This window comes from Xiphophorus hellerii, chromosome 10, assembly GCF_003331165.1.
Source record: "Xiphophorus hellerii strain 12219 chromosome 10, Xiphophorus_hellerii-4.1, whole genome shotgun sequence".
In the NCBI taxonomy this organism is placed as follows: domain Eukaryota; kingdom Metazoa; phylum Chordata; class Actinopteri; order Cyprinodontiformes; family Poeciliidae; genus Xiphophorus; species Xiphophorus hellerii.
This window is the reverse complement of record NC_045681.1, coordinates 10,777,559-10,791,416: the sequence shown is the minus strand read 5'-3', so window position 1 is coordinate 10,791,416 and position 13,858 is coordinate 10,777,559. Positions and strand designations below refer to the sequence as shown.

Below are 13,858 nucleotides of genomic sequence, written 5' to 3'. Positions count from 1 at the left end.
ATTGAAGAACTCGCATGATTGTGGTTCAACGCAACACAAAAATCAGTACTTTGATTTGAGTACATAAAATATACAGGTTTGTATCTGGAACTTGACAAAATGTAGAAAAAAAACAAAAAAAACTCGTGGTGTGAATACTTATACATGGAGTGGTCTCAGGGGCACATGGCTAGAAATAGACTGGGACATTGTTCCTTCACCTCTATTTTCTAGTTCATACAATTGACTACCTGAAAACAGGGAACGGTGACAACTTTCTTTCTGAAATGCTTGTTTATGTGCAGGAATTGAGTCCTGTACAAGACAGTGCTGAAATACATTTTCGTTTGACCCCCAGCTTGACATCTGCATGTCAGATAGAAGATTGAAAGTCTTTTTGATGTCTCATTTTCATTTACCTTTCACTGCTACTACTGTTCATCTCAAGGACAAACGAATGATCGGCAGCTGCCAAACACAGGTGAGGTTAAGTCAAATCATTTTATGGAGGAGTGAAAATATTGGAGCTTACCAGAATAGAACTCAGAATAAAGCCTGGAAATGCAAATGTTTTTTTCATCCAGACTTGAAAAATACTCCAAAATGCCTTTAATGCATTTCAGTTTACAATTTACACCCTCGGCTTTAGTTATGCACACAAAACGTCTATAGCGGAAAGAAAGAAAGAAACGCATTTCGTTGGTTTGACATCACCTCACAAGTGGTACTGTATATGAAAATGATAGCTTTCAGTTTTAAAAATTTAATATAAGAAGAAACGCTCCTTTTTTTTTTCCAACTGCGTTAACAACCAATCCAAACTTTTATAACAAGGATGAATTGGCCAGGGTTGGAGTTAAAACTTTCTGAGCTATTGATGTTCTGCTAGCTCCGCTTCATTTAAAAATACATCACAGGGTTCACCCTTGAAAAAAACAAAAAAAAAACCTTTGGCAGACACAGACAAAGCAACTGACAGCCATGGACCTTTGTCGGGCCCAATTTGTTAGAGGTACATGTAGGTAGGAGGTGTCCTGTCTTGTTCCTGTTAACATGCATGCCCATTAGGCAATAGACAGGGCTTGTTCTTTGTCTTGGAAGAACAAGAAATTAAAATCTGTGCAAAGTCAAATGCAAAGCAAGAAGATTATGTTCCCTGAAGCTGTGAAATTAAGTCATGAGTTTTCAAACTTCAGCCCCTTTGGAGTCCTACATGTGCTTCATGGTTATAAAAGAGATGAGAAAAATCAGTTCTTTCAGCTTAGTAAACTTTACACACGCAGATTTGTGATAGCTTTGTTGTTTGTGGCCAGAAAACATTTCGATTCAAGTAATCTTTTAAATTTTCCAACATGATCCTTATGAGAGTAATATTACCCCTCTTAAGACCAGAACTGTATAAATGCCACGTGAAATTGTTTGAATATTTATTTATTTATTGCTGCACAATTTTTAAAAATTGAAGCACTTCTTCAGTGCTGCTGTATTTTTGAATTTTATTGTATTGCCCTTTCATATGATGACAAAGTTATTCATCTATCTATCCATATACATATCTGAAACAAAGTTTATAAATTTACATTTGTATGAACAGCCATGGAATGTTTGAAAGTTGTAGATACCCGCTTGAGTCTGATTAGCTATTCATTTCCACTTTTGGAGATTAATTTTAAACCTATTTAAAATTAAGTTGTTGAAAGAGTAAGATTTTGACTAGTTTTAATTTTTCCATAGAAGCCCACCTAATCAAAGTTATCTGTTTCTTTAAGGCAAACAGATTGAGGTAAAAGCCGAACTGAATTATTTTGCTGCAGGTTTTGAATCTTTCTCCTAATAACATTGTACCTTACACAATGTGTAGCTTTACAAGAATAACAAGCTTTACAAGAATAAATCTCCTGCATTGCTGTCCTGCATATTTAAAAGTGCAGCATACAGTTTGATCATCAGCTAGGTTAGGCTGCCACAATTAGTTTTCAAGCACATCAAAACATATCAAGTCACAGCGCAAAGTTTTAAATATGAAACACTGCAAAATCAACATATACAAATTCTACAGCAATCACTTATCGTGTCTCATGAGGCGCTATGCAGATGATCCGTCTACACTGATGAAGACCTGCTTACTGAACAAATCTGACCTACTTTATGATTACTTCAGTAAAACTTACTTGTCTACTTGGAGGTACTCTTAAACTGGGTATAGGGTACTGACCCAGTTATTACTTACTTCCAGATCATAAAGCATGGACAAAAGTGAACAAGACAGCGACATGACGGCAAAAGTAAAGTAGCTGGTCCTGCTGACATAGAACACTATGAATTTTACACAAGTCATTCCAATAAAAATGCACAAAAAGACATTAAAGGAAGCACAACTTTAGATGCAAGACGTGATGTAACACGAATGCGTTTCACTTTTAGAAATGATATCATATGTGGCAAGACAGGAACACTATGCTCATTAGTCCCATTTCTATACCTTCTCAATCTTTTCAGGGTCACAACAGGGTTATTGCCTCTCTGCAAAGTCAAAAAATGCACCAACACACACTCTCACTTAAAGGCAATTGATTTTGGAAGGTTAATCCAAAATGCATCAATTTATACAGTTGAAGGAAGTCAGAGCACCCAGAGAGAATCCAAATATACAAATGGATGCAATTCAAACAATACACAAATATACACGAGTTGGGATTCAAATCCTGGATCTCTTTTTTTTTTTTTTTGCTATGAACTAGTGCAGCTTAAAATATTGTGTAGACGAATAATAATTGGGTGAAATTGTATGTACACAATAAAAAATACCATGTTGAGCCGTTTCCATAGAACCCTGGTTTGCATGATGTGTCCTTCAGCTATTATGACTTTACAAGGAAGGATACTGCATGAAAATAAGGTAGCGTAATTACAGCCATGAGTCAAAACCTCTTTTATTAAAAGGTTTAGAATCCATGAGTGAAATATGATGTAATTTATTAAATTCATATTGCTCAGAGCAGCTCACACAAAAACTGTTGCTATATAATCTAAGCACAATATTATGTTATCATATCTGCCCACAACGGACACCTCAGAGCTTGTGCAATATTGTTCAAACTATGGTTTGTTTAGTTATGCGTCAAAGTTGGCCTCTCCGTTCAAAGTAGAGCTGGAACAGCAAGTCTAATATCTGGTTCAGTGTGTGAAAATGTCCGCTGTGGAAAGTTAAGGGTGTGTTCTTCATTTTTTGATTTCCCAGAGAGAGAGTCCTCTTACAGTTTTATTTTCCAACGAAACAAATGTTATGTTGCACAATCACTGTGTCGTGTTAGAAGAAAAATCTCTCCTGGAATATGACTGACTGAGAAAACTAGAAAATATATGAACAGCAAAACACATTTGATGCATTTAGGGAGTTCTGTTGTTGGAGGCATTTCAGGAATTTCAAATAATGATTTTCTTTGTTAAGGGAATAACGCTGTCTAAACCTAAAAATGCAATTCCTCAACAGTGATACATAACCATTATTAACCACTTGGGGTTTTTTTTATTACAGACATACCTGTAAAAATTAATCAATAAAAAAACACTGCTACCATAATATCACAATTCTCCATCTCACATTTGCCAAGAAACATCCTGGTGAATTTTAGGAAAATATTCTGTACTGTACAGTAGACTGACCAAAAAAAAAAAAAAAGAACTTTTTGGAAAGTTTGCGTCATGGTACGTCTGGTATAAAACTAACACCGTTTCTGTAAAGGAATATCACATCTACATTCGTACACAAGGTGGCACTTCTCTGCTGACAGGGTCCAAAGGGGATTTTTCAAGAATTGGGCTCAAACCCTTAGTTCAAGTTAAAGGAATAACATTGTATTAGACCTATGAATGAGATCTCACTGAAATTGATACAAAGGACTAGCGAATGCTTTTGGCAATATAGTGTATCTCAAGAGTGATGGCATTACCCATGAAAACAAAGAGAATCAATTTTTTAGGGTTTATCTCTGAACCGTGTTTCTACCGCTTTTATTAGACTTCATGAGGTTGAACAATGTCGAAGAAAACACAAGCTGCACTTTTATGAGAACTCATAAACGAGTTGTGCTTTAGTCATGCACAGTATAGTCTCCTTTAAAATTTTAGGCTGTTAAACAAATGGTGACTCAATCAATTGCCACCTGCAGGCAAAGCATAGGTATTACAATATTGTTGGTTCAAGACTAATTGCAGCTTAGGACATACAGTATGTACCTGGTCCTTTCATTTTCCACAAAAACTGTCCAAATGTCCCCTTACTCTTGTGAATCTTACATTTTTTATTGTCATGTCAGCTGGCTGTATCCTTGCATGCCTAGTTTTCACAGTGAAATACTTTTGTGAAACTCATTAAGCCAACTTTATATGAGACAAATGTCTTGCATTACTAAACCAGATGAATAAGAAGGCTCATTTAAGAGAGGCACCTGAAGCTAAACTGTGAAAATCCGATGATCAAATCCAACATGAGCCTCAGGCTTCAAATGGTGGTTCAAACTTTAACAGAGGAGTCAAATGCATCCAGACAAGATTTTGAAAAATCAGTACAACACATGTAGAGTTAGACCACATCATAACAGTACTGCCATTTAATTTTCTCATATATCCGCATCCCCACAGAGATTAAAAAAGAATCTGCTTGATTAGTCTGTCTTGATGCACTAACACTTCTTGACCAATTGTTCTTTGCCAACCTCAAAGTATTTAATATCCTGACTAAGTCATCTGGAACAAATAAGTCCATTCATACTGAAAATATATTAAAAGGCTTTGACTTGGGATGACTCACATCACAGTGATAATGTTTCTTTAGGGAAGGACAGTTTAGACTACAAAAATGCTCTACAACAGCCCAAAAATATATCCGTAGCTAAACCACCGTTTGTCTGCAGGTCGACTCGCCAAGCTGCACACAGCGCTCAGGGCAGAGACAGACATGCTGGTTCAAACTATATAACAGGCCTTGCTGACATTGATTGTGTCAACCATAGGAGGGAATCATTCACAAGTGATATCAGGCCAGGAAACAAACATGACAGTCAGGGAAGGAGAAAAAGGAAGACGACAGGGAAGCTTGAAGAGCGCTCCCATGAAATATGTATGCAAGCATGACATTTCATGGCGATGAACAGCTCCGTCTTTCCTCTGTAGCTTCAATGAATGAAGGGCAGAGTGTGGAGTAAGACTGCAAACACTTCTGTTCATTACCTTTTAGTTTATATTTTCAAGAATAGGCAGAAAAAAATACTTCAAATTCAAGTTTTCCACTTTTAACTAAACTAAAAAACTAAAAGTTTTAGTATCAAAGGATCATTTGAAGATACCATACCATACCAACTTTATTTATGAAGCACATTATACACTGATAGGACCAAAGTGCTATACACAATCATAAAATACAATGCAATTGAAGATGGACGATTTACAAACCATTCACCATTTTCCATGAGACAAACTTCTATTGGAGCTCTGTGGCTTAATACAAAAAAACAAAAATATATTTCTCATTAATCTGCAGACCAATTAGTTAATATAGTCTGTGTGTAATTTAATCTAGCTGTTGTGTTAACACCTCAGTAAATTCTAAGAGAACACAAATGAACAAAGAGCATCATAAAAACCAAGGAACAAAGCAGACGCATCCGGGAATCCAGTCTTGAGAACATATTTTCAAATCAGGTCTTGACTCTGTCTCAGATGTGCTGTAGAGTGAATATCCACCCCCCCTCCGCTCCCCAAAAAATAAGTCAAAATCAGAGCTGTTTTTAAGCAGCAGCCTAAAGTAAAATCCCATGGCTGCATTTAAATGCAACAAATAAAGTTTTATACTTCAAAGATTTTTGTGCTGCCTCCTGTGCCCCTACATGTTGAAGATAAGAAAATTGAGATGGATGAGAAAACAAGTGGGAGAAATATTTTCCAATGCAAATATATGGAGGTAAAACAAGTAGAAGGAAAGAAAGGTAAGGCTTCCACCTCCACCTACTCGCCCTAATGCTAAGTCAGTTAACATGTAGCTAGATATATGCATCCCTCAGAGTTGTCTGGTTTTTAAAAAATTTGTCAGATTAGGGTCTCCTTATATACAAGTTTGGCATAAACTAAATAAAACTAATGTTTTTTTACCAGAGATGGGGAAAGTTGCCCATCCGGGTGATGGACAGATGGACAGAGATAAATACATTGCAATCCTAGGGAACAAAACACATGCTTGTGGTTGCAAAGCATTTGAGACTTGAACAGAAGTTCACCTTCCTGCTGGAAAATGGCCTTAAACATACAGAGTTAGAGTGAAATGGTTTAAATCAAAGCATTTTCTTGTTTTAAAATGGACCAAAGCCCAGACCTAAATCAAATTGAAAGTCTGTGGCAAGACTTGAAAACTGATGTCCAAACATATTCTTTGTCCAATCTTGCTGAGCTTCAGCTCTTTTACAAAGAAGAAAAAAACACATCTCTAGATGTGCAAAGCTGGTGAAGACATACCCCAAATGACTTTCAGCTCTACAATGCGTCGACTCAAGGAATCTAAAGATGCCTGCAAAGCATAATTAAGGTAATCTAATTTGAAAAGGAAATTGAAAGCCTATTATACTCTAGTGTTTTTCAGACATGGTACTGCCTTTAATCCTCCTCTTTTGTCATTTTTCTAAGAATCAATTGAAAAACATGCTGTCCAGAACAAAACAAAAAAAAAGATAAATTTAATGAACAACAGATCAAGGCAAATGGGAGGAGCTTCCCAACTTCATGCTTAATTTATGTTTCCGTTTCTGGCCATGCAAGCAGTATTCCACACATAAAGCAAAGCGGATTTGTTACCATTTTTGTCGTTTTTTGCATGCGGCACAATTAGCGTTCATAAAACAGGTCAAAGTCTGAATGCATGTGTGCGCAAATACATGCATGTCTTAATGTAATAGCAGAAAGAATATTGTGTCCAAAATGTCACAAAAAACAAAAGTTGTTGTTTAAAGCTGTACTGTGTAGTTAGGTTTTTTTGTTGTTGTTTTTGGGGGGGGGGGGGGTTATCAGAACTGTTGCTGCTCTACATTGTTTTCTGCTACTACTTTTTGCATACTGGCAGTGTTTCACTATTGCAATGTCTGCTCTTTACAATGAGTGGCAAGTGCAGTGAGTTAAGGGTCAACGCCCTCCGTTAGCCAAAGACCAATTTAAAAGGCTGACCTAACATAAGCAAAAATACAAAACACATAAGTGAGGGCTTAACATTTTTGGAACATTGTTATTAACTGTGTAGCCACTTCTCTGTTACTTGACTGAACAAGTAATGGTTCTGATTTCCAACTAAAGGTATAGCATGTTTCTTCATAGTACTGTGACTGTGATCAAAGGACAAAGGACCTGTGAAGAACTTAATGCATACTGATCAGACAAAAAACAACAAAATGTTACGAAACAATTTTGAGAAGAGTCTGAAGCATCGCAGAATGTGTGCAACCTGAGAAAACTTCCTCCGCTCTCTTTTCTCCCTTTGTTGAAAGATAAAAAGGATACGCGCTTTAAGAGTCACTTCACAGCGCTTCCCCTCGTCATTTATCTCAATCAGCACAGATGACCGTGACGCATGTATATCTGCATACATCCTGCCAGCACACATCACTGCTGCCTTTGTCAGTCGCACGCACAAACACGGCGGCTATAATGGCTTCTCGCCGTGTCTGCGGCCCCATGGGAGAGACACAACAAGGCAAACGTCTGACAAGGAAGAACTGATGATGAATAAATGAACATCTTCCACTTGCTTCATCTCTGGTTCAACACTATTGCCCTTGCTGGTAATTAATTCCCAGGGTTCCACAGTGAGCATCGTGACTTCCAGAGTTTTTTTTTTCTTTGTTTTTTTTTTTTTTTTTCAGCAGGCAACAAAAAGTCAAAGTAGCTCCTTGTATGAGAGTCACCAACTTCCCTAAATACTGTGGTGTTTTTACTGAATCTCACCCTTCAGTGAGCAAAGCACTTGTCATGAGCCCCAGATGAAAGAGTTGGCATCACAAATCAAGAAAAAAACACAAGCGGTTTCACTTAAATGTTTCTTTAAAGTTCTCAAACTGTTTTCTCTCTCCATTTACTGCTGAGATGTCATTTTGACTGAGACGATTATAAGCAGGTTTCCTATTAAGCTCAAATGAGCAAGACGAGTTCAGTGCAGTCCTGGAACTCACCCATAATGGAATAACTTAAGTGGCAGCTTTTAAAAAGTTATGATTCCAAAAACCGCAAATATTTTTTTTGCAATACAATTCTTACAACTTAAAGTCTTTTTAATCAGATGCCAGAGAAAGTAGGGCTGTAAAATAAATGAAAATATGACAGCTACTTTACAGTGGAACAACACAATGACAACATTTGTAATTAGTCCAGAATTTCCTCAATAGTCTCTTTCTTCTCACTTATCACAACGTCCTAACATTCTCCAAGATCATATTGGTCGCCAGAATCTGCACCAGCGGTGACATAGTAAATAGTTAAAATCCATCCAGGTGTCCAAGCAAATGACACCTGGATGGACTGAATGCATAACATCTAAAATATCATACACTTAACATATTCTGCAATGAAGTACTGCCTTTTAGTTGCAACGTAGCTCCTACTAATATTGCAATGACAATAGTGATTCAAAATTTACAAAAAATGATCAAGTTCAGAGCAGAAGACCAAGTTTCCAATTTGACGTGGCCAACGAAGAGTATGAAGGGAAAACCCAACAGGAGGGACTGAAAAAAACTACAGGTCGACCAGAAGATCAGGAGGATCTGCTAAAGACTGAATGAACCGGGAGGATTATTTATTCAAGGAGGGTGATTACTGGGACAATGAGCATACAACTTTGATTAAGTGAGAGTGGAGCAGCTGTAAGGGAGAATGAACAGAGCAGTAACTGCACAAGATACCACAATAAATCAATTATTTATTGTTTAAATTTCTCTCTGGGGAATTTAAAAAGTTTAAGAAAAATTTTAAAGTTTGGAATAGAACCAGATTTTCCCCATTACACATTTTCTCGTCCACTCCGTGATATTTAGGATGTTGGTTACAATGATCTATCCCAGATATGGGAAATGTCTGTGCAGGGCCGGCCCAAGGCATAAGCAAACTAAGCAGCTGTTTAGGGCCCCCAGGCCACCAAGGGGCACTCCATAAAGAGTATTTCCGCTCTTACAGGAGCTGATTTTGATATGAATTTTTTTTGTCTGAAATGTCGCTAAATGTAGCAAGAAAGTCGCTGAGTTGCAGTGTTGTATAAAGTACTGAAATCTCAGAGTCAAGTAAAAGTACAAGTACCTCTCCAAAATACGACTTTGGTAAAAGTCGAAGTCACTGACTGAAATGTTACTTGAGTAAAAGTCTTAAAGTATCTGAAACGTCTTGTACTTAAGTATGGAAATTACTGTAAAAATGGATGTACTCAAGTAATGTAATGAAAAGTACAAGTAAAAAGTAAAACAAGGCAAGTGTGAATGACATTTCTTATATTTTGGTAAACTTGTCAAATAAACTTAAAATAATGTACCCAACCAAGTGCAGGCAAAATGAAACCTGCTAATAAATTGTTCCAGTTTTAAAGAGTAGCACATGTTAATGGTTTGTGGTTTTGAACTTGCATGCCTTTCCTATATTCGTTAAATTTAGTCTAAATTGCTATCGCTATGGCTTCTGTCCCCCATTGAACTAGGGTGACCAGACGTCCTCTTTTTCCCGGACATGTCCTACTTTTCAGACCTAAAAAGATGTCCGGGGGGAATTTAAAAATTGTCCGGGATTTTGGTCAACTGCCTCAAACACATTACATAGCTTACAGTGCATTATAGGGCACGGCGCTGCGTGTCACGTAATCCCTGAGCCGCGTCAGTGCGGGCAGCACTCTTCTGTGTTCGTCCCTCCCTCCCACTCGCTGTACGGTGTTCTGATTTCTGATTTCCCCAACAATGGGAGAAGCGAAACAGGTGTATCCTATTGGAGGTGATGAACAAGCCCAGGCAAGCAGGCTACGGACTTTGTTCGGTAGCCTACTTGCTAATGAGTAGGTGGGGTCAAAACACTTTGTTTCTCTCTCTCGCTTTTTTGTAACGAGTAACTAAACCACACATTGAAAATGTATCGGAGTAAAAGTACGCAATTAAGTTCGGAAATGTAGTGAAGTAAAAGTGAAAGTCATCAAGAATTTTCATACTCGAGGAAAGTATGAAGTACTCCAAAATATACTTAAGTAAAGTAGTGAAGTATTTTTACTTCGTTACTATACAACACTGCACCCTTGGCAGAGTGTCACAAGGCAGGGTGATATAAGTGTTAATTTCTGTTCCATTTAATTATTATGGATTACAGTTCCAAATTTCAGTTCCTCAGAAGAACCAGAATATTACAAAAGATCTATAAAATATGATTTTTAATATAGAAATGTTATATTATGACTATGTTGGTATGCACAATCAATTGTAAGATGACTGTGTTGGCCGCAGATAAGCAAACACCTTATACAGGGAGGAAATGCTAGAAAAAAAGTCATTTCTTGAGCAAGCAGTATCAAGTTAAGTGGTTGGAAATGTGCAGCACAAAAGGAAGTAGAGGTATACTACGCCTTTGAGAGGATTCAAGAGTTTGGAGGAGACTCACAAAGCATGAAGTGCAGCTGGAGTCAAGAGTTTCAAGAGTCATCACACAGGATAGATCCAGCACATGGTACAATCATCATCCAGAGTAAAGAATGCATATATTTATGAGTCTTGGTTTTTAAACTGAGTTATGTAAATAACTTGATTGTCTTTGCAACCAACATTGATCATGAAAGACGAACCTGTAGGTTGCTTAAAAGATGTGGTGGCTTAAATCCAGCTGCAAATGAAGGAATTAGATCAATTATGCCAATTTATACATCAACCACAGAATACCATTATCTGATTTTACTTCAGATAACATGCTGCACATATACGCATTTAAACACTGAAAAAAGTGAGATTTTTCAATTCGAGGAATATATTTCAAAGGAAAACAAAGCTAAATGAATGAATGAATGGAATATAAGCATAAAGCAAGTATCTTTATGTTTCCCAAAGCTCTTACCTTCGGCAGAGTGAACCTTGTCACACATCAACCAGCAGACAGTCAAAGTCTGAAGTGCTGTCAGAATAAACTTCAGACTCCTCTTGCTCTGGATGCTCATGATGCTGAAGCGTCTCTAATGCAGCTCAACCATCATACAGCCACAAGTCCGGCAACAGCTGATCTTCAAGAGCCGGCCCACCCTCCCCGAAATAAAAAGAAAGGGACTTCCTGAAATATGATCAAGTGCGCTAGCAAGCGGCGCGTCAGGGAGTCCTAATAACAGCTGGTTCAACTCGGCGCGTCTTTGCTCATTCAACGAGATTATCCAGAGGAAGAGAATCCTCCTGGCGAAAATTAATAGAAAATGGTGGGGGGATTGAAATGTTGGCAAAACAGGACAACATTAACAGAGACACAAGCCGCTTCAGTCTTAATCGCCCACTAGAATAACATTTAATTCCCAAGCAGTTACTGACGAGAAGTGTTGCCTCATGAGTAGAGACCATGTGCTTCTCTGAGGAGACTCTTGGTCCTAAAACCAGATGACTGAGGCAGCTGCCTCAAGTTAGATACAAGAAAGAAGCAACATCCGGTTAGAATTTTCAAAGTAAAAGATACCCTTTTCTTCAGTTATTTTTGACGAATTAATCTACATAAGATATAATTTGTTTTGATTTGCCATGTTTATTTATTGATCTTGTCAGAATTTTAGAAAATTTTTATGTTTGCCTTTAAAACTAAATTGAGTGGTTTGTTTTTAACTGGGGCCAGAAATAACACCATAAAATAATTTTATCAAATTATGTTTTCAAAAAAATAAATAAAAGTGTATAAAATAAGATTTATTTAGAAACGTCAATCAGATCTGTGTTGCCATAATGGCCCCAAGAGCTCACACAGAATAAATATCCTAAAAACAACAGACATAAAATTTTCTTTGGATGAGAATAATTTTAAAATTGCAGTTGCACTTTCAGAATTGTGCATTTAATAAAATAACTGGAAAATAAATTTCCATATAACAATGATGCAAGCATAATAAGAAAAAAACTTGTATGTTTCAACTAATAAGCAAAGAAATGTATTAAAGTGAGAACACCTGAGGTGGTTTATGAATTTTTGATATGTACAAGTTTTCTTTTACATATGGCAACAATATGGCGACATATCAAAAATGTCGTCTGGACAAGCTGCAGTGTAGTGGGATGGAAGTATTTTCTTCCGTGATAAACATCTACTCCTGACCGAAAACTCCAAGAATCTTGTGGGAAAAAGTTTTATGATGTGATGAAACCAAAATTGAACCACTGACCACTGTTCTAAATAGTTTGTTTTACAAAATAACAACTTATCACATTTCCAAGAGGACTCTGCACCTGCAGTGACATTTGGTGGTGGAAGCATTGTGGGTCTAAAATTACTTTTCTTCAGATGAAACTAGAAATTATTTCAAGGTGGGTAAAACCCAGAGCAGCTCCAAATGCCATATAAATGCCAGTTTCAACCCAACCCTTCAAATGTTTACAAGAAAGGAGAAGATGGTTTTATTTTGCTGTGAGTCCTAGTAAAAATCCAAACAACAAAAGAACGGCTTCACTAGTGGAAAATTTGAGTTTTGAAATGGCTAAGCTGAGTCCAGTTCAATTTGACAGAAAGTATTTGGGATGATGTAAAGAAGTGCTGTGGGAGATGTCCTCACACTCTGACAGATTTAAAGAACTGCAAGTCAGAGTGAAACTCTGAGCCAGTTCGTAGTGTCCTCACACAGACTCCAAGGAAGAGTAAATGCTGAAGTTGAAACAAAATTGGATTGCTGTAGGCTTTATTTGCTTTATATTCTGTTTTTTGTAGTGTGTTCTTTTTTACCAGTGGAATTGATACATGTAAAAGTAATAAGAATTGATAAATGTAAAAGTAATAAATATTCCAAAATGATGTATTTTGTTCTCATTTTTACATCAGAATTCTAGCATTTTAACAGGCATCTTACATCCACGGCGCCTTTCCACAAAGATCAGTTGTTCAAGTGTGAGAGTTTTTAATTCTTTAAAATAATGTGTTTGTTTTTATTTAACATTTATAAGAATTGAAAGAAAATACAAAATAAAATGTAATACATTATGTAACGCAATATATTATACTTTATATGGAAAAGTTTATCTTACACAGATTAAAATGAGAAAGAAACAATTTTTAACAAACCCAAACTGTTCATGTGAGTTTCACACTTTATTTTGAAGTTAGCAAAGCAACTGCTTTCCGGCATCTTTCTAGCCCTACATTAGCTTTACCTCTCACAATTTTTATTGCCTGTTGCTGAGACCACTGCTTGAATAAGGTACTTTATATACCAGGTATCTGGAACCAATCATATTTTGGATTATCAGAAATAAATGCACATGTAGGCATTTTTGAAAATACAGAAAAGGCAAATAAACAAAGCTTTAGCTAAAATGGTGATTAGTATTCAGACAGTGGGGCAGGTACAGATGCTGACAGTACCTAGTCCAACACTGTTGCTGTGCAAATGCAGTTTGGTAGAGAGGTGTAGAATTGATTTCCTGTTTGAATATAAATTTGAAATACAATATGAAATGAAAAAAATCTCTCCCATTTATGTTTAGTCTATTTCCGAACCCATAGAATCCCACTTTCATCCCAAGTGATTCTACTTTTTGCTTTATTCTTTATTTGTTAGGAAGAGACACTTCTGCCATTAAGTACATGTACTCTTTGTTTCTTTCCCCTACAGAACGTAGACAACTCATTATTTGACTAGTAGCTACTC

General features: G+C 36.8%; 1 protein-coding gene across 3 annotated transcripts in view; it reads right to left on the bottom strand.

The window, feature by feature from the left end:
* The window catches only part of adam12a (ADAM metallopeptidase domain 12a), a 105,899-nt gene extending 94,309 nt beyond the window's left edge, over nucleotides 1-11,590 (bottom strand). For all 3 annotated transcript variants that reach the window (XM_032573932.1, XM_032573933.1, XM_032573934.1), the window contains exon 1: nucleotides 11,089-11,590. In XM_032573932.1, coding sequence (XP_032429823.1) covers nucleotides 11,089-11,188 — 100 coding nt within the window. In that variant the 5' untranslated portion in view covers nucleotides 11,189-11,590. The remainder of the gene's footprint in view (nucleotides 1-11,088) is intronic.
* Nucleotides 11,591-13,858: the final 2,268 nt, after the last annotated feature.